The sequence below is a fragment of the Pseudochaenichthys georgianus genome, chromosome 24 (assembly GCF_902827115.2).
Source record: "Pseudochaenichthys georgianus chromosome 24, fPseGeo1.2, whole genome shotgun sequence".
Classification (NCBI taxonomy): Eukaryota; Metazoa; Chordata; class Actinopteri; order Perciformes; family Channichthyidae; genus Pseudochaenichthys; species Pseudochaenichthys georgianus.
This window is the reverse complement of record NC_047526.1, coordinates 12,274,527-12,296,639: the sequence shown is the minus strand read 5'-3', so window position 1 is coordinate 12,296,639 and position 22,113 is coordinate 12,274,527. Positions and strand designations below refer to the sequence as shown.

At 39.8% G+C, this 22,113-nt stretch overlaps 1 protein-coding gene across 1 annotated transcript; it reads right to left on the bottom strand.

Annotated features, from left to right (window-relative positions):
* Positions 1 to 3,527: 3,527 nt before the first annotated feature.
* LOC117440212 (SNW domain-containing protein 1-like) lies at positions 3,528 to 16,550 on the bottom strand. Its single transcript, XM_034076507.1, is given in 15 exon segments — positions 3,528 to 4,254; positions 7,003 to 7,166; positions 7,743 to 7,860; positions 11,583 to 11,685; positions 12,360 to 12,501; positions 13,219 to 13,335; positions 13,530 to 13,595; positions 13,721 to 13,790; positions 14,064 to 14,168; positions 14,629 to 14,735; positions 15,030 to 15,125; positions 15,526 to 15,594; positions 15,597 to 15,689; positions 15,849 to 16,002; positions 16,499 to 16,550. Coding segments are annotated over 15 exon segments (1,617 nt in total). The 5' UTR covers positions 16,513 to 16,550; the 3' UTR covers positions 3,528 to 4,055.
* Positions 16,551 to 22,113: the final 5,563 nt, after the last annotated feature.

Below are 22,113 nucleotides of genomic sequence, written 5' to 3'. Positions count from 1 at the left end.
GAACTGTAAACAACTTTGACATTATTACATTTTAAATGGACAGAATTTTTTAGATGCTTTCTTCAAACATACCGGACTCAATTGACAAATAGTGATTTAACTAGTAGAACAGGGGGTTGTTTTTCTACTGCTGCCTTTTTTGTTAATTCTGTGTTACAAAGGGTCGTATCGAGTTAAAAAAAAAGTCAAAAATAACACAAAGTAACCAACTGAGGCAGCAGTAGAAAGATGATTGTCTTCTGAAACGGTGACATTTCTTTTTTTGCTAAAGGAGTCTACTTGCTTTATATAATAATAATAATAATAATAATACATTTTATTTTTAGGCGCCTTTCATGACACCCAAGGACACCGTACGATTTGTTAAAAAAATAAAATAATAAATAAATAAAAATAACCAAAAAATTAAAAACGCTAATAGGCAACAGAACATGATAAAAACACAAACAGGAATATTGGTAACATACGTGAATATCGGCACGGCAGAGTATAATGGGGGAGATTTTCACCATGGCTGTAACTAGGAGAGAGTTCATAAATGTAACCCTGCCCTTAAAACCAAAACAATGAGCTTAAAGATGCTAAAATGCTAGGTAGAGATGAGGGAAACTACACAGTCATATTATAATTAGTGGTTGACTCGTTCCCATGAGGGACCACTTCTACATTAGTTATTTGATCCAATGTGTGACAAACTGTGTGAAGATTAGTGCAGCTTTAGCTCCATTTGACTTTTCTTTAAAAACCAAGGATGCCCTATCATAATTAGAGACACCAAAACGTTGCTTCTGACAGCTAATAGATCCCGTATTTTCCAAAAACATATATGTTAATTGTCTTGTTGCTAATTTAGACATTTAAATTTATTGTACCTTTTCTCAATATGGATACGTTTTTTGAAAAACAATGATCATGTATTATTTTATTGTGAAATAACCCAAGCAATTTGGACTCTATATTTTCAACATTAAAGATATTATTAGTAGGCCTATCTATGATGCTCCAGATGATGGCGCTCTTGAATATTATTATATATATATCAAATGCAATTGTTTTCACTGTGCCTCCTAGAACTGGATTCTCTACCTAAATCATTGTTTTTTTTTGCTTAATAAACTATTAAACAACAAAAAGTAATACGCTTTTGGGAAATCATGGAACTTATTCCCTAAAACCTCTCACTCAATATGTTCATATCTGTATGTAGGCCTACTCTTATTTGTTATTATGTAATTCTCATGTTATGCTCTTCACATCACTTATATCTGTTCTGTATGTGCTGGTATTGCTTACTTTTTTCGGCCTATAAGAACTAAGACATTTTCTAACTTGTCATTCTGTCTTTCTATTCCTAAAATGACTCATCTCTTTATGTGGATGGAGAATTATTGTGCCTTGTTTTGTCCCTGGCAGTGCAGAGATGCAGCCATTGTTTTCCATGGTGTGGGTGTGTTTCTTCAACAACACAAAAAGCCTTCCTCTGTTGCAGCCTTCAATAACGGAAGAAAAGAGCAAATCTCACAGAGGGAGATAAGATCTCTCTGTGGCCGCCATCATGGACAGGTCAACAGCAGCAGAGGGGACATTTATCACCAGACATATTGCTTTGCAGCAGCTGAAAGGGAGGAAGGAGGGGGGTAAATATCACAAATAACATCAGAGAAAACAAACGAAGCAATTCTCGTCAAGTCCAAAGAGTGCAGAGATGCTCGGCAACAACTCAATATAGTTTATTATTTCTGGGTTTGTGACCTTGTGGAGCACAGATAAGAAGTGATCCATCATGGCCTCCTCTGCGACCTGAGGATTCCATTATGGCCCAACACAATACGCCCAGCGTTTACTACCAACAGCACACAAAAGCCATGCCAGGGAACCAATTTCCTCTTTCCCTCCATGAATAAGAATCTCATTGATCTTCCTCTGTGCACATGTATAAAGGCAGACAGGAGTGGAGACCTATTATCAAGCTGTCCTCCAACAATGGTCCGAGCACACATGCAGGCTGAAGGGGATCTTACAGAGCTGAATGGAAACAATTAATTGTGTTGACTTGGAAATGTTTGTGTATTGAAAAGGACTTTATTTATGTTCATAAATGTGCCTTCAAAACCCAGTCATTATATTCCCCTCATGAGTCATTGACGCTAAGCTGGTACATGTCAGATGGATTTCTTCACACTGACACTCATATCCCCCGCTGTCCTTAAATCACCCTCACACTGGCAGCAGCGGTCCATCCTTCATTCAACACTTATTTATGCTCAGGGGTAGGATCAAAGGCAGAATAATAAGACGTGGGAATAAAACACTGAAATGTGAGAAAGGATCATGTTAAATGGGCCCTATAGTTTTATTAATTTATTAGCTGATCAACATCAGATTCCAAATATCATCCGTGTTTTTTATATTGTGAACTGTATTTAAATTATGTGCGGGTATGTATGCATGTTGGTATGGATGTGTCTATATGTGTATAGATATGTTTTCGCTTTATGTGGAAATGCACTGCGAGGATTGCTTTTTTAAATGTCGTTGTACCTGGTGCGATGACAAAGGAATTCTATTCTATTCATATTCTTTTGGATTTCTCGTAAAGACATCTTACCTTTTTTAATGTACAACTAAATTCCTCTTATCGTGTTTATGTATGCATCATTATACACAAAAACGAATTCCTTGAATGTGTAAACCTATAGATAATAAAACCAGAAGTTGAGGGCCACTAAACTCTCCAATGAAATCCCATTGAGATATAAGAAAGCAAAGGCGGCCAAAGTTTGAAAATAAAAGAGACATAACTTCAACATTTGCCAAGTTCCTTTTAAATACCCCAATATAACTATTTTATTTGGTCTGCATTTTTTTGGGGTTATTGTTTCATCCGTCACTTCTTTGGCTATATTTGTTCTGATGATGGTAAAAAGACCAGCAACAAAACATACCATGCGAGTCCAGGGCACTAATTCACACGGCCATAACTGCAAACACTGCCCATGGAGGAAAAACATAAATCACTGCATATAACAAGTGTCTGCGCCCTATTCAGGCATGAGTGAGAGTTGGCGCGGTGCAGAGATTTGTGAGGGTGCCGGGCCGTGTAATGCTGCGTTGATTACTTTCCAAAGCCAGGGAAAATAAAACTGTCAGACTGCATGAATCATAATTAATTGTAATTAATGGAACCAGTTTTGTTCTAATCATCGTATAAATCACGGAGCCCATTTCTGGTACAAAAAAAAAGTCACTGCTCACACTTTGTAATAGATGGCTTCTCCAAATACATTTTGGGCATTTAATCATCTATGTAAATAGGATGCATTACTCTGGGAGTGATTAAAATAATGGAAATCTACTACGAGAAAACTATAACAATTACACAACTAATGGACTTCCCACTATGTTGTAAAAGTTTAGATTGGGCAGCTCTGAAAAAGCTGACTGGGGAAAAGCATCATTTTTTAATTAGTAAATAACAATCAAAAGTGTTTACTCGACAAGAAACACGAAGAGGAGGATACCAGAAATACACTATAAGACATTTATTCCATTGGTAGTCATTTACAAGAATTATAAAGCAGGTTTGCTTCACACCTTACAGATAAGTTTATAATGCTGTACATATCTGCCATCAAATAAAACTCACAAATACACCATGGTTTAAATAAAACACAGCGGACAAAAAAAGAGGGGGAATGTAGGGGAAAATAATATGAACATGTTCTGTTTGAGTAACTAAATACAGATATAAAAAAAAGAAATCGAAACATTTCCAGGGCAAAATACAACGTCCATATTTGTAATTAGCTGCACTTGCGCTTTACCCAAGTCAAATCAAGCATGACTCAGCATTTACAGAATGGGGCAACAAATGTGGGGAGAAAGGAGGGGGAAAAAGCAATATATCTGCCTTGTTTCACACTGAAATAAAACCAAAAATGTGACAGATCATTCCTGATAGAATTGAGCTTATTAAAACCCCTCTCAGCCTTTGAGAGGGTGCAGACGACCTCCCTATCCTCATCATGCTAGCAGCTTCCCTTCGTGGAGCACTCTCACTCCTTCCTGCGCTTCTTGTCATGGTAGTCGTCCTTCGAGCGGCTGCTGCTGCTGTTGGACGGCCTCTTGGAGCCGCCGTGATGCTTGGCCTCCTCCAAGAACTTGTCCAGACCGAAGGGATCCTCCTCAAACTGAACGGGGCCATCCCGCTTCTGCCCGTGGTCGGCACCGGAGAACTCTTTGTCTGGAACAAACCTGAGATGAAAAAAGAAGAAAACGTAATTAGTTTAAAAGATATGTTTAGTTTCTTTCCAAAAGAAACGTTTTGGTTGTGTTTTTTTACAGTTTGTAAACTTAAGGCGAGACACTACAGGTGAATAGGGTAATGTTTTTAACTTAAAAGACATTAGCTAGAAATGTCTCCAGTTAATTACTTACATTAAGATAATTGTTTTTTGTAATACAAGTTTTATGAAATACCATGTTTAAATATGCAAATGAGCCATCATCTCATTAAATATGCGCATATTTTAACACATTTCAGGTACACAAATCTGAACATTGGATAAAGCCAGGTTCAAAATTCGTTTTTACAGAAGAGATTTTGGATATCTCTTTTAATCACTCCATAAATCAGAAAATACTGCCAACAGCCGTAAAATATACATTTTCGCCATGCTTTTAGGTATACAATAATTCAGGTAAGTGCTACTGAAGTGGACATTTCTCACTCAGAATATGAGAAACTAAATTTGAGAAAACGACCTTTAAAGATTGCTGTGTGGCGCTACCTAAACCCTCCTGTTCTTTGGATGACAGCTTGCACATCGACGCACTCCGTGAAGGTATTTCATGTTCGGGATCATTTGTTTTTTGTATAACCTTGCTTTGTGCAAGTGACAATTGTTGTCGTCTTCTCTGTGAACGTTTTTTTCGCTGTTCTTTTGCCATTTTGAGATTTCAATTTCTAGCGGAAAGCAAAACGAGGAAGTGTTTTAGCACACCACGTGACGCATCTGAACGAATCACGTTGTCAGAAATTGACACCAGCCAATGAGATTGAGTTTTTTTGGTTTAAGACCCCTTTGTGCTTTCACGATTGGTTGCTGATACCAAGGAAACTACCATATTTGGATCTGATGAGATTGTGCAAGAGCGACACAGCTTTCCAACGATATCTCTGATTACATGGTGCACACAGCGGTCGCGGTACTTTATGTTACGTTAGAATGCTAACTTTTGGTGAATTTAGGAGAAATCTACAGACTCAAATAGACAAACTATAGTAAAAATAAACGCCTAAATGTGTATTTTGTACGTTTTCCTTCCAAAAGCCTGAAAGAAAACGAGTTATGGAATCAAAATAGCAAAAAATCTCAAATTGACCAGTGCATGAAAAACGATTGTTTGCCTGTTTTGCCAACTTCTTTTGGGCTTGTTTTTTTTTTTCTTTTGCAATGTAAGAAAACTGCTAGCAAGTTGCTACAAGATATAGAGTTGACGCAAGTGAGATATTTTTGGATGCGGACCTTGAAGTATTCCATGCTTGGGCTCTCTCAACAAAAAAGATGTTCCCATTGGATATGTTGGAAAGAGTAAGCTCTGGGTCAAACACACACTTAAGGAACAGACGGATGCCGTTTTGTTTCGCAGCACGATCTCTAGATTTTAGCACCACTTTTATAATTTTGGAAGCGTAAATGCAATTGCCATAAAACTAACGTTGGGCTATAAACCAAGTACATTTCGGTCATGATTTCACATCATCACCGCTAAGCTAAAGGCGGCTAAAGTTCAGTGTGATGACGCTCAATAGTCTTACTTAGACAATTGTTAGCATCTGCTGTCACTTGTTAGCCACTGCTGTTTATGACACAAGGAAAGCTTCAGACATTCAAAACTTGGTAAATGACTGACCAAAAAACGGTTGACTTCAAGGCGAGTGAACTGAATTGCTCAAATGCTAGGTCATTTCAGTCTTTTATGACTCATTCCTAGGGCACTCTTTCAGCACTGGGTCTAAAATATCTTATTATTCCAAAGAACATATGTTTGCATGTCTCAGGGAATTTTCTTCAATCAAAGATTTCCGATGTTTTGCTGAGTGGTGTGACTCTCTGCAGCCGGCCAGACATTCCTAGAGGACAGTGACAAGCTGGGGACTGAACATATGGGACAGGCTCTGCTCGGCTAGTGGTGTGTGGCGCTGCTGCCGCCCCAGGGGGAGACCTCCTGCTGGGACATCATGTGCATGCTTCTCTCGTGCCTCGGAATCAAGCCAGAAGGCCCCCAAAATTATTCAGGCTTTTATTGGGTGTATAATTGAGAAAGTTAAAACTTCAGCAGTGAAGCAGCAGTGTCCTACAAGTATTTGGGAAGCAGTACGGTTAAGTAAAAATAATTACTTTTAGGGAATATTTATCAATATTTTAAAGTAAAGTTTTTCATCATATTTTATTTTTTTAATCTCTCTGTAGGATTATTTGGCTGATGCACTGGGATCATCAGCATCAACACATGGCCAGTTAAGCTAGTTATATTATTAATGCAAGCAAGTTAGATGAATAGGGGACATTGCCCCATGGTTCATTTGACCCTATCATGCAGGGAGGATAGTGATAGTTTACATAACTTTACATGTGAGTTACATAACTTTACATGTGAGTTACATAACTTTACATGTGAGTTATTAAGCGTTTAGGTGCTCAGTTACACCTATCATTGTCACGACATCAAGCATAGTTTTAAAGGATCGCACTACATTTGATCTAACAAGTAATATTGCAAAAGGTTTGGAAACAAATTAAAATGCAAACACTTAAGTGCATACTTACAGATTAAACATATTCATGTTTTCATTTGTTGGCATTTTAACATCTTTGACATTTTCCACTGCTATCCATACAGTTGTTTACGTGTCATAATTATGATACTACTGACATTTCCGAGTACATGTATAACATGTTATTAAAGATATAGTGGAAACAGAGTGATGTACAGTACCTGTTGCTGTTCATGAGTGTGTCGAAGTCATCTGTGTATGCGTCCTTGTCTATGTTCTTGCTGGGCCGGTAGATGTTGGAAGCCATATCTCTGCCGCCGCGGAACGGCTGGTCGTACACGTTGTAAGACTCATCCTCGCCGCCGGCAAAAACCACTGTCCATACCTAAGAGAGAGAGAGAGTGGATAATAAGGTACAGTTAGTTCTAGATAAATTGCAAAACAAGGTAATGGCTCAAACTTTTTAAGGTGATCTCTTAACATTCATTTGTTTTCTTTTGTGCTGAAAAAGAAAAAAAATGAATGATCATAATGCGTTTCTTCCTTGTATTGAGTATCAAATACTCAGTTTAGCATTATTTACATTATATACATTTGGAAGAAAAAAAAGTTATCTTTCAAGGTTGTTCTGCGACTGAGGCTTTAAATTCCAGAAAAACTCTGGAGACTTTGCCACTTCAACCCAACACTTTTAAAAAGGACAACGAACCCACCAAATCGATGACGCAAACATGATCATGTATGACATTTAAGTAATAAACAAATCGAAAATCTTTAACTGAAAACAATATTGAATATATAACTCTTTCCCCAAAATCCACAAAAAATAATCCAACTCAGAAATGTCCACTACTGGTTTTCTTTCTCAAACAACAGCAATAAAGAATAGTCCACAACATGTTGATATTTGTGTCCAGTCAACACAAATCATAACTGTATGAAGGCATGTTGATATGCTCACCTTGCTCTGGTTGAAGAGCCGCTGGTCGTACTGAGCCTCGCTGGCGGAGCGGGGGTTGGGCACGCCCAGAGCGATGAGCTCGCTGATGTCCCTGTCCTGGTCTCTCTGCAGCTTCGACCTGCGACACAGAAAAATGGCAGACACTTAGCAAAGATTCATGGAAAAAAATAATGACATTACACTGGGCCTTTCTCATTTCACTAATTTCCCCTCCTCGACTCCTCCGGAAATTAATTTCAGCGCGCCATTTTGAAGGACATCTCATTTCTCTAAATGCACTTCGAGGACCGAGGATCGAGCATCGAGGAGGCTCTCTGGAGGAGCTATAACCGAGGATACACTGATGGTTCCTCCACAGCTCCTTCGCGGATGCATTTCCGGGAACAGAGATGTTTCAAAGAGTCGTGACGCACGGCCGGACTTATCTCAGTCAATGACAGCTCTGCATGCATCCCCTGGATATTATTTTATTAACTGCTTTCATTGCAACGCAATGTTTCCAGTAAGAACAGCTGTGAGGTCCGTGCAGAAAGCAGAGCAGTGTGTATAATATATATCACTTAGTATAAAAGGCCTACTCTCTGTATTTGCTTTAGTTTAATAGATATCTACAAAGAGTCGATATTTGTCTAAAACCATTTAGTGCTTCACATAATAAAATACACAACAGCTGTATCCTGATATATATTATATGCTGTAGGAGCTGTAGGTGCGTGTGGTACAGTGTGTAGGTGCGTGTGGTACAGTGTGTAGGTGTCTTTTAATACTTGTAAATAAAACGTTTGGCCCGTAATTTCATTTCCTCATTGTAGCGACCAGGGGGGGGGGGGGGGGATATATCCAGTCTCTAATAGTGTTATGCTGTGAGTGCTCTCGTACTTGTTTGATTCTGAAATTGTATATATTTATATATATTTGTGTGTGTGTGTGTGTGGTCCCGCATCTGTAGCCTGTTATTGTCCCCATTATACCGCACTGTGAATGAATTAAAAGTAAATATATTGTCGTCATGAACACATCTGTCCATCAGACAGAGGGTGCTGTGCCTCCTGTCATCATTAATGGACGTCTCTTTAAAATGACCACTCAGAGGAGAGGAGTTCTCATTTCTCTAACCGCCTGCTGCTTCCCCTCCTCTCTCCTCGTTCCCCTCCCGGACTCCTTCGCTCGCATCTCCTGTGGGTGGGACTAAGACACGAGGATAGGAGTCGAGGAGGGGAGTTAGAGAAATGAGAAAGGGCCACTGACATAAAAACATAAGGGAATTCTAGAAAAATGCTATGTTAGTACTGTGGCATGAAACCCCTAAACCCCTAATAGACCGCAGTGTTGCATGGATTTTATATTGATACATGCCTGAAATATCGATGTATGCCTATGGGTATAACTTCTTAAATCATATTTCTGGAAAACTTCAAGGATTTTGTCTTTAAATCTTAAATCGAGGATGAAATGCTGTACGTCGTTAAAAAGGTTGGAGTGACTTTAATGTCTTTCAGCCAGCGTCATCTTAAAGCCAAAGGTAATTTTTAGATCACAAGGTTTCTGCTCGCAATGCAATGCAATGCTGCAATGGTGATTTTTAATGAGCACTCCTCTGAATTCCACTCCCTCATTCCTGCGGGGAACCACCATTCCATCAACTGACAACCGGGCAGTGAGAACACACTCACACAAACACACACACACACACACACACACACACACACACACGCTGGTCCTGCATACACAATCAAACATGGACTACTGTCAGAGTGCTCTGTTGGATCTTGCTGCGTGTGTTCGGTATAACACTGCTGGCCCTGCTGGTATGTTAGGGCTGTCCCGAATACCATTTTTCGGACTACCGGATATTCGGTAGTAATCAGCAGCGAATATTCGGCCCGCGCGTGTATTTTGGTTGTATTCATGGCATTAATTTTGTTATTCTACAGCAGGGGTGCCCAACCTTTTTTGAACCGAGAGCTACTTTTAAAGTTGCCAGTCTGCCGAGATCTACCAGTCCAAATAGAGAGGCGTAGCCATTACTGACAGCCTACTACCAGGTGAATACACCACTGACCTTTGTACGATGAATACTTCATAAAATACTGCAGATCCTTTATCTTACCTCTTTCTAATCTACACACATACAAGTATTTAACTGAAGTTACACAACAGTGTTGTTGATACAGAGTTGGAGTTTATTTCACACGTCGACTACAGTGGGTAATGTTTTCAAGAAACATTGAACAGTGCTGCCACATATGACACAGGGAAAAAAGAAAAGACCTTTCTTGCCATTATATAAAATAGTGTTGCCTACAAAAGTATAAATTAGGCTTACTAATAAGACAACTCAGATCTGAAGCTACACAGGAATCTGCAGCCAAAGTGCAATAAAAAAGACAAAATTAATAGAATCAAACCCTTTTTTTGTTGCATTTTAGTAGAGTATAAAAGAAATGCCTTTAAAATAGGATGCAAGCAACACTAGTTTCTTAACCTGAGTTGATAATAGACTATAATCAATTTAAGTTTGCATTCTTATACATTTTGTACAATAATTATAATGAATAAGTTCAAACAAACTTACAGCTGATTAATAACGGTATCTAACTTGAGTTTTTATTATATCAAAAACCTGTTGAAATGCTACTGTTATTTTTACTGTCCCCAAAAAGCGCGTCGGCAGCCTCCAGGAATGCTTCTTTCACAACTTCGCCGTCTTTGAAAGACTTCATGTGTTTCGCAAGAACGTGACTGACACGATAAGATGCTATGGTAGCAGCCTTGCTCTTGTTGTTGGCCTGGTGAAAATGGACTGCTGTGCATTTAGCTGTCCTTTCAGGCCCCCTCCCCTTTTGGGAGCGTAACGCAGAATTAGGAGGGAATTCCGTCTCGTAGCGTTTGTGCACTGTTTTGAAATGCCGCTCCTAAATTACCCTTCTTCGATAAAGCCACGCTCGCATTGCAGATGAGACAGATGGACTTTGAATTGGAATAGATACAAAAATAATCATCCTCCCACTCGGAGTGAAAATTATATATTTTGGGCTTTTTTGCTTCGCCATAATTGCGGTCTTGTGTGTGTGCAGACTGTCACTCCAGTTGATACGGACAACGTCAGCTAACTAGTGCACTGCCCACCAGCCACGCCCCGACACATGGGGTCACGCCGGCCAATCACAAGCTTTGATGCGTTCAAGTGCATTATTCTGGCACAGGAAGATTATGTTATAGGACATTTTCGATAAAACAGAATATTGTTGTTCTATTTTTAGACACATCTCGCGATCGACTGGGAATCTCCCCGCGATCGACCGGTGGATCGCGATCGACTGGTTGGGCATCCCTGTTCTACAGTATTGTTGTTTTATAGTTATTAACCCAATTTGTGTTCTTTGAAATTGAAAAGGATATTGCATTGTGTTTGTTACTTTCGTTGCAGTTGTATATGTCTTAAGTGTAATTTGGCTTGGATTCCTATTTATGGACATGCTTTTATTTTGAAGGAGAGGTAGCGCTGTTGACAGGAAGTTTTTGCTGCTATGGAAACAACGTGACGGATATTAACGGAGAAAAGTAATATCTACATATAAAGACGGAGAAAGTAAACGATAACGATTATGGTTAAGTGTTAGCTCCCCCCGAACAAGCTCTTACGTTGATATTGGAGATTTCAATAAATTCAATATGGAAAAAAAAACGGGGGGAAAACAAACAAAACGAATATCTGAATAACGAAATTGAAACCCGAATAGTACTCCAACGAACGAATATTCGGGTACAGCCCTAGTGTGTGTGTGTGTATACTGAGAGATGGAGGAGGGGGGTGTGTTTAAAGTGCGTGTCCAGCACCTCTTATCAGGAGCGGCCCTGGAAATGTTCCTGTCGTGCTGTCTCTCTTTCCTTCTGTCGTGGCGGATCTCGTCACGCTCCCTGACCTCACTGTCCTCGCCACCTGCTGCGTGAGATGGAGGGGGCATGGATAGAATGAGGGAGAAAAGGGCGCAAGGAAAAGAGAAAAAATACCACATGAGAGAAGTGGGAGACAGATGATGTGATGTACGAAAAGAAAGGTGGATAGATGAGGAACAGTGCAAGTGATGTGAGGGATAATTGGGGGGAAAGATAGTGATTGAAGAAATAGGAAGCAAGGGAGGGAGAGAAATGGGAAAGAGTCAGTGGACAGTTAACATGAAAGACAAAAACAACGCTGATTTATTACAGTTATAGGAATTTTTTTAAACGGGCGCAAAATACAAATATGAACCATAAGCCTTAGCATTATTAAGGCCCCTTTAACACATTTAATGTTAGACTTCGATAGGATGTGACATATCCAAACCGTCCTTCAAAATGCATGCACACAAACAGGTCATGCAACATGGATTTCTCTTCTGGAAATCCATGTGAATGATCAGCAGGGAAGCAGAAACATCATTTCACAGCTTGCTGGTCCTGTCAACACCGGCAGGGTGAAAAATGCTGCCATCACTTATGCGCCTCGTGTTCCAGATTTGGAAAACGGACAACGGCACTGACAGCACAGTCTGCTCCACTAACTCAGAAAACCACCCGGAAAATAAGGAACGGAGAACATTTTTTTCTAGGTTCCTCGTCTTTAGGACTCACCTTTGTCCCCGTGACTTTTGATCCCCGCCCTGCGGTCTCGAGCCATTTGGGCCAGTTCCCTGAGTTTCTCCTCCTTCTTTTCCTTCTCCTTCTGGGCCATCTTCTTCTCCACCTGGGCTCTCATCTCCACTGCTTCTCTGGCCTATGGAAACAGTCAGCATTTCATGGTCATTCAATGATCGAAAACGTTTTTTAAATTAGTTTTAGACAATCAGACTCTTAAACTCAATTTCCTGGCACTTAGCGACTTATGTTTGTATAAATATATTTATTTAATCTTTTTATGGGACATTTTTACTTTAAATTCCCATGTTTATGTCATATTTTATCTCAACTTTTTCTTGCACATTCTTACTTCTTTTGTTTGTATAAATATTTAATTATTTTTATTGGAATTTTTATATTTTACTTATTTCATGTAGTATCCTGAATTGGATTCTTATGTTTATTTAATATCATTACATTCTTATTTGTTTCATCTTTAATTGAAGTCTTAGTTCTTATGTTTATATAAATACTAAATTTGTACTTTTTTTTTATCTTTGAATTTGTACTTTGAAATCTTATGTTTATATAAATATTTTATTTCATATTTTTATTGCACATTCTTACATTTTATGTTAATATAAATATTTCAACCGTTTTGTTTTATTTCATCTTGTATTGGAAATGTTTACCTTAAATACTGCCGTTTTATTTATTTTTTGGTATTGTTATTGCATTGTATTCTTACTTCTTATGTTATTTAAAAAAAAAATGTATTTAACTTATTGAATTTTATTATAAAATGGAAAGACTTTCACAAAAACATTTTTACCTAGGGCAAATAAAGTATTTCTGAACCACAAATCAATGGTACCTTTCTGTCGGCGATGTAGAGCGCCTCAGCCAGCTTAGCAAAGTTTTCGTTGATATGAACCGTCTGCAGCCCCCTGCCATCAGCAGCCAGACGTTTGTCAAGAGGAATGGTGTAGCCCTGAAAGATATTAAGCATACAGAGATGAGAAAAAGGCAGTGAGACGATTGAACTGGAATCACAACGAGAGCATCTGGAGTCCAAATAATCTAATATTTATGTAATGTGTCAAATATTAAACAAACAAGCCTGGAAAACAAAATACCTTCTTGCCATACACAAAAACATCAAATGTAATCCTGGTGATTCCCTACCTTAGCGTTCTTCCAGTTGGAGATACATGGAGGAATCTTCCACTCCTGCTGCTCCTTGACTGTCATCTAAGCAGAGGAAGAGAAACCATCAAACATACAGACTTTTAAAAAATGAAAATAAATTCAGTTGGATTTTTGTAGTGTGAAAGTAGTAAGAAGCAGAATGTTTTTGCTATTTCAGATGGCTGTACCTTTCTGCTTGGGGAGTGCATGACAGGGGCAGGGGGGGAAGGAGGTCCTCTGGGAATCTTCTTGTTGATCCTGAAACATACAATTATTTCCATCAATGTTCATGTCAACGCTTTATTTCTTTTAATCAAAAACAATAACTTTAAAACCAAACTGTTTTACAGTAAAATAGTTGTTAAGAAGTCTATGAGGCTATTTCTTAAATTTGGCAGTGTATCTCTGGGCATTCGAGGGGTTGCTGTGTCAAATGTGGTGCAATTTAGACACATGAAAGATGTATCATTTATACACGATAAGTCGGGAGTGGCGTCTTTCTCTTCCTTTACAGGTGCCTGTGTTACTTACTTGAAACGTGGAGGTTCCATTGGATCTTTCTGCATCTCCACCATGCGGATCACCCTCTGTTTGGCCCCTGAGTTGAAAGCCACTCCCTGCTGGGATGGGGTGTATCTGGAGGAGAGAACGAGAGGAAAAATGTGTCACCAAACCAACTATTTACATCACCCAAATAAGGGAGATAAAGACAATAATTGTAATCCATTTAACAGTATACACAATCTAAAATATACTTTGCGAAGCTAAAGGAATGTTGCAACCAACCGGTGGCAAAACACAACATGAAATGGGACAAATCAAGCTCTAAGTGGGATTATGTTGAACAATTCATATGTTCTGCATGTTGTGTTTTGTCATGTCTTTTTCTATATATTTTGTTGTGTGAGCTGCTATTGTTATAACCAGACTACCTTGTTGATGTGTACATCTTGCCTTTACACATAAATATTAAAAGTAGGTACTTCTTAAGTGTCTGTATCACCACTTCACCTTCATTCCCACACAATATCAAAGTAGCATTATACGAAAGCAGAGTCATACAAGTTTCCCACTTTCTCTAATGACTCATACATACCTGATGTACTGTGCGGGGGCCTGTTTGTCTGCAGCTCTTACAGGCATGGCAGCAGCAATCTTTTGAGACACCTGCTTATCCAGAGCCATGCGGGTCTTCTCCGTCAGCTACAAACAACCACCATGTTTAGATTCTGACTACAACTCAAATTCCAAGTCAAGCGACTTATAAATGTTTGAAAAATGAATCAATTTCTGATTAATTGTCAATAGCATTTTTGATCACATAGAATGAACTTCATTTTCACAGTCACCAACGGAGAATATCAAAATCGACTGACTTCTTCGGGCTAATAGTTTAAAGAATGTTTTATTTTATTTAGTTAATTCAATCTAGAGTCCCAACTATAACTTCATCTGTTATTTAATGTTTCGATTCATACACATTGCAACATGGCTTACCTCTTTTACAGCCTCCTCATCAGGCTTCTGCAGTTCTGGAGTATCCTCATGCAGAACTTCCTTTGGAAGAAGGTCTGTGTACTTACTGAAGATAACCTGCAAAAATAATGACGAGAAATGCTTTTTTTTTTTTTTTTAACTAGCGTGAAAAGGAAAATGGGATTCTTTTTGTGATAATGTTGTTTTTTCTTCATAGTCTGCCGAGTGTGTGTTCTGTAAATGAAAGACTTGCTTTTATCTTTTATTTTGTCTTGAAATAATTAACTGGTAATAAAACAACCAACTCACTAATAAGGGTTGTATTATGACTTAGATCTGTGAGTGTCTAATATATTACATTCCATTTATACATTGTGTGCAGTTGTATCTCATCCTAAAGAATCCACACATTATCATACTGATCTATCTTTCCATCACTTGACAGAATTAGATCACACTCTTAATATAATCTTGATATTTTTCAAGTTGCGCATGGATACATATTTGACATGTATACCTTATCCTTGCCCTGTCCTGCTCTGGCGATGGCGTCATATTTGATCTTTCCTTCTGCATCCACCTGCACCCCGCCAGGGCGTTGGATGTCTTCTTCTTCCGACCCATCTCCAGAGGAAACTGGGCCACGTGGATCTCTGGGAAAGATCCTCCATCTCCAAAGTCCTACAGAAACAAAACAGTTACAGCATAAGTTAGAAGATGGACTTGGTGTTGATAACCTTGGGACATCAGACAATAAATTACCCCCCAGTTATCAGACAATAACAGTTTTATCATATTTGAGATAACCATGTATGTATTGATTAAATTAACATTATATACCTCAAGTGAACGAGGCACCAAGCCTTTTCTGTGCCCATAAGGAGGGGGCTCTCTGCGGGACGAGACCAGGGCAGTGGAGTAGCACTTCTGGGCCCGAAGCTTCTCCTCTGCCTCCAACTGGTCCTGAGACAGCTGGGTCGGCGCCGGTAAAAAGCTGGAAACAAAGTAAAACATGAGTAAGTCTCATTGTTTGTACAGTACATTTGGTGATGTAACGTTAAGCCCTAGCTAGCGTTAGCCGACAGTGGCTCAAAGTAACGTCGCCTTTACTTTAAAAACTGCAAACCAGCTAGCTAACAGTCGGTTTATGCTACACGCATAACACGTTAACAGTTCTAGGCACACACCCGAAGCATAAAGCGAGCACACGAATGGTAAACAGTTAATACAAGTGTGTTGTTGACCATGGATGTGTGCTGCTAAGCTAACTAGCTAATGCCAAATGTTCACCTCACGAGATAGCATTTCGGCTAGCTAGCATTAGCTGGTCCCGTTAGCTTTGATTATAAACAACGAACCGATAGCGGGCAAAGCAAAAAGATACACGTGAAACATTAAAGCAGATCTTTACATCGGATTCTACAAAGTTGAAACGATGAATGATATAATTTCGTGATATAAAAACACAAAGGCCCCGTCGCGTTACTCACCTCGCTAGAGACATTTTCCCCTTTCTTCCTTAGCAATGGACTGAGCATGCGCAGTGGCATACTAACATTATCATTAGATTGTGCTCTGCCTTTTTTGTGAGTCTATTTGTTTTCTTAATGTTTTTACTTCCCTATTGTTTAAAATGTTTCGTATTAAATGTTGTTTTATTTTTTTTACGTCATATAAAACTATATTAAATTAATGTTAATGTTAAACATGCCAAAAAAGCTTAGTAAGAGAGAATATATCCCAATAAAGTATGGTGTTAGGGCCACCCTCAGTTTGTAAATAATTCAAAAGTAATTTGGAGGTGTTTTATCAGTTTCAAACAAATATCTTTCAGAGACTGGATATCCCCAAAAATCTGAGGATGTTTTTTAGAGCAGTTAGTAATTATTATTTCATTATTCTGGATTTTGATGAGTTAGTGGATAGTTCTTGCAGAAACTGCAGAAAAACAAATGTCTGTTTTACATTTAGACATCTCACACTGTAACTGTGTGTCTGCGGCTGCCAATACCTGCTGCAAACATTTGTCAGGCTCTACTACAGATTATTAATACTTGTGATGAATTAGATGTTCATTTAAAGTCTCAGAGTGACTTGGTAACAGCTCAAAGAGGTGAGGGCTTTATATGTAAAAAGCCTTCAAACTATACTAAAGATTTGTTTAGGGTTAATAATAATAATAATAATAACTGATATTTCTATAGCGCCTTTCAAGGGACCCAAGGTCAAGCACAAACAAAACAAAACAAAACAAAGGTCAAAACAACAGATCGATTTAAGGGCCGAAAGCCTTGATAAACAGATGGGACTTGAGGGCCCTTTTGAAGGCGTCCAGTGTGGGGATGTTGCGAATCTCCGCAGGGAGAGCGTTCCAGAGGGTGGGGGTTGCCACACTGAAGGTTCTGTCCCCGAAGGTTCTCAGTTTGGTGCGGGGAGTGGTGAGCAGGCCAGAGTCTGAAGACCGCAGGTTCCGGGGTAAAAGCTTAGTAAGAGAGAATATATCCCAATAAAGTACTGGGGGGCAAGGGCATGGAGGGACTTGTAGGCCAGGAGGAGGACTTTATAAGTTCTGCGGAACTTGACCGGCAACCAGTGGAGGTGGATGAGGGTGGGAGTGATGTGCTGCCACGGCTTTGTGTGTGTGAGGACCCGAGCTGCACAGTTTTGGACATACTGGAGCCTGTCCAGGGACACCATTGCAGTAGTCCAAGCGGGTGGTGACAAATGCATGCACCAGGGTCTCGGCAACCGACTCCGAGAGTGACGGTCGGAGTCTGGCAATGTTCCGCAGGTGGTAGAAAGCCGATTTGGTCACTGATTTGACATGGGAATGGTAGGAAAGTGTGGAGTCGAGGATCACACCCAGGTTGCGGGCTTCAGGAGATGGGGAGATGGAGCAGCCGTCGACCTCAAGGACGAAGTCACCAACCTTCTGGAGCAGGGCCTTGGGTGCCACAACCATGAGCTCTGTTTTACTGCTGTTCAGCTTCAGATAGTTTGAAGACATCCATGTCTTGATGTCATGCAGGCAGTTGATGAGAGACTGAGGGGGGAGCTGGGAGGATGGAGTGGTGCTGAGATACAGTTGGGTATCATCAGCGTAGCAGTGGAAGTTGAGTCCATGATGTCGGATGATCTGGCCGAGGGGGAGCATGTAAATGGTGAACAGGAGGGGGCCAAGTACAGAGCCCTGGGGTACACCATGGTGGACTGGGGCCGGGGTGAGTTTGAGCCACTGATGGAGACAAACTGTTTCCTGTTGTGGAGGTAGGATGTCAACCAGGACAGCGCTGTGCCAGTGACACCCAAGAGGTCTGAGAGGCGGGTGAGGAGGATGTTGTGAGAGATGGTGTCAAACGCTGCAGAGAGGTCCAGGAGGATGAGGATGCTGAGGCGGCCAGAGTCAGCAGCAATGAGGAGGTCGTTGGTGATCTTGAGGGTTTGCATAGTGAGAAGATAAATAATATTCATTAAATACGATATTTACATGGTTTCCTATGAAAATGTGGTTGGCTAGAATGCAGTCATCTAATTTGTGCATATATATCTAACTCTTATAAATGATGATGTTATTAATGGAAAATGAAAACAGCAAAATCTCTATAATTATACAGTAACACATTCTTTAAACTAAATGATGTGTGAGGGGAGCTTCTGGGCTTTTAAACTGTGCTGCCCATCATTCGGTACACACAAAGCAAATTTTTTGTTGTGACCCTTTGTTTGAAACCAGAGTCCAATCTGCTGTGATTGGTTAGCTGGTCGGTTCTGTTGTGATTGTTCAGCCACTTTGAGATGTGTCCCATACAAAGTGCTGGAATGCTATCCAATAGAAGCGGGAGTGTTACACTCTGATGTCACTATGTTACGGAAGAAAACAAAGGAGTCCAATTGAGGCTTTAAAGGCAGGGTGGAGTCTGTGGGAGAGAAATTCCCTTTGGAGGGAACTTTGGATTTGAGCCTTTGCAGACCATTTCCATACAAAACACCTATATAACACACTACAAGAAAGGGAAAACCACAAATAGCACAATAGATTTAACTGGTTTCCATTTAGTTGTTTCATTTCTAAATAATGAAAGCATTCTTAAGCTTTTGTGACATTGCAACTCTTTTTTTCCTCGCTGTTATGGGAGCAGCAGAAGTAGGGAGGAGAGCTGACATTATACTGTATACTATGGCTAGAAGGAAACTGATGATTTGATTCTCTAATCAGGTTTTCAAGCCGTTCCGTTTTTTGTTTCCTCTCAAGGTTGCAACCTTGAATGTTGGAATAATTAAACATTAGTGCGTCCAGCTTTTGCCAGTGTGCACAAAGGCAGTTAAGCTCCCATCCATTCCAAACCTGATAAAGGTGATAAGGATCCAGCTTTAATAGGATCAGAGGCAGGGTTAAAAGGAAAGAGGATCTGCTCGCATTGATACAGACGCTGCAAGGAGCTTTAGAAAATGATAGTAATTCAGTCTGATGAGACTGTGAAAATCAGGCTGACTTAAAATGAATAAGCAATTTATATGTTCTGGATGTGATCTCTAAAACCTGCTGGCAATTACTGTGTGTTGTCCTCTGTGCCATGCAGTAATAATGCAGCATCTGGCATGTAAAAAACAAGAGCAACAGTGTAAAGCTGTTGCTCCAGTAATCAAAGGCTTTGTGACTTCTGATGGAGTGACAAGGAATTAAAGGAATCGCTCAGATACTTTTGATGTCATTATTAGCCTGGTTTTACAACTGCTATTACATGGCCCAGAGGAAACTGAAAATGCCTCAGGACATTTGTTCAAATGCAAATTGATTTAGTAGTAGCTCAATTCAAGCATTTACAATACTTTGCATAATTCACTGTGGCGATAAACAAATTACGCAGCCTAAGCCTTTTACCCCCCTGTACAATACCAACAAATATCTTGGAATTTCCAAAAATAAAGTTGTAAATTTACAAGAAAAAATGTATGCTCTGAGATAAAAGTGGTAAAAAAAATGTGATCCAATCTTGCAAAGTTAGGAAATATGGTGTCTTGACAAGAAAAAAAAAATGTATCTCAAAGAATTGCCACATATTTTTTTACGCAAATGGACCATTTTAAACTAGGAATTTTTTGGTTTTTCTCTGCATAAATACGGTGGCCGACAAAAAACAAATGTGCCAAAATACATGCCAATGAAGAAACATCTTCACCAATTTGACAACACATGCGCAGTATTTAGAATACATTCAGCAACTTGACGAAAAATGCACAGAGTTAATTTTTTGGGCCTTATGGCTAACAGATCAAGCAAAAAAAAAAAGGCATGTATCTAGCTACCACAAAACAAAGCCAGCATTGATTAAGATTCATGAGTCTAGACACGAGATACATTTGAAGTGTAATGTTTCCTTTTTTAGCCTAGAAAGCCCGCAGCTCAAGGGTTGAATCTTAGATGCTGTCTTCACAAAAATATGTATGAAAATAGTTTCATCCTCTTATTATATTTAAAATATGCACACTTTGCAGTATCATTTATTTTTCTTAACACAGGCAGAAGGAATAACACAATAATTCCATGTGACAATTGGCATGTGACAAAGGGGTTTTCCCTTTCCTGTAGTGTGTTCTACTGTATACATTTTCATGCATGTAAATGCTCAAATCTCTAATGGCTCTAAACCCGTTTTTGGTTGCGTTTCCACTAGGCGTAGTTCCGGCTAGCGGGTACTTTTTCACAGTTTTCTGGCTCTCCAAAATCGAGGTTCTTTCCGGGCCAATAACCAGGCTGAGTATGCTAAACTAGCGGGAGAATCGCTGGCAACTACAACAAAATGAACATATTTTACCATGATTTAATTGTAATACACGTTTCAAAATGAGTCCGAAGTAACAACATACTGATACCGGTTAGTAAAAACCATAAATTAATGCTTTGACAAGTCTGCAGACAGAACAGAAAACCTTTTAAAATGCTTGTTTTCTGAATGGAGATCGGTTAAGCTAACGTTGTATATGCTCCGACCGTCTACACCAGTGACCACCAACTGGCGGCCCGCGGGCCACATCCGGCCCGCCAGACATTCTCATCCGGCCCGCACGACGGGGGTGACAGGTTACTGCTTTCGCCTCCCACCCATTTTTTTTTTACAACGTCGTGAGTAAGGTGCAGTACCGGAGTCCAACAGAGAGGCAGCAGCTGTTGGACAGTAGACTGCGTACTGCGAAACCTTCCCGGCCTTCAAGAAGAAGTGACCCTTCGTTGTGAAGAGTCTGCTTTGTGCACTCCGTCGCAGCAGTAGCCCCGCTGCGACGGAGTCCAACAGAGAGGCAGGAGCTGCGGGACAGTAGCCTAGAAGCAGGGTTGGGTTGTAACCATAGACTGGTTGTAACGTAATACATGATAACGGCGTCACGCCAGAATATAAAAATCAAGTAGGCTAACTGTATTCAGCTGGCGTTACATTTCAAAAACGAGTAATATGATTACAGTTACTTTCGTAAACCTGAAGTGAATACATTTGGAATACTTATTGGAATTATTGGTGGAAAGGTTTCCTCACAAATGTAATATTCATTACCGGCCAAGAACTGTGTGCACACTGCACAGCGCTGCAGCATGTCTGTGAGCGAGAGAGAGCTGCAGTGTGTCTGTGAGGCCCCGCCCCCGCACGCAGATGAGAGAGATCTCTTTTAAAATATATTGAAAGTTAGAAACGGAGATGGTTGGATAAAATGTGCAAGATAAACGTTTATGTAGCAATTCTTTGTCTAAATGATGACATTTCATAGATCAAATCAAAGTGAATGGCCTGCTGCTGCTGAATGCATGGGGCAAGTGACTGGAACAGTTTTAAAAGTTATTACATCGTTTCAGATAATACATTAAAGGTCCGCAGTACCTGAGCGTGCTCCACTAGCATTGTGGACTATATAAAAATCACTGGCCCGCGATTGTGTCTATTGGATACATTTTGGCCCTTGGACAAATGTAGTTGGTGATCCCTGGTCAACACTCACACAACGGCCTATACAGACATAAATAAAACAGCGACTGTATTCGCCATGACACAGGCAGTCTGTGGTTTGTACTGGTTTAACTTTTGTCTAGTTTCTGAACAGATATGAGGAGCTGTGA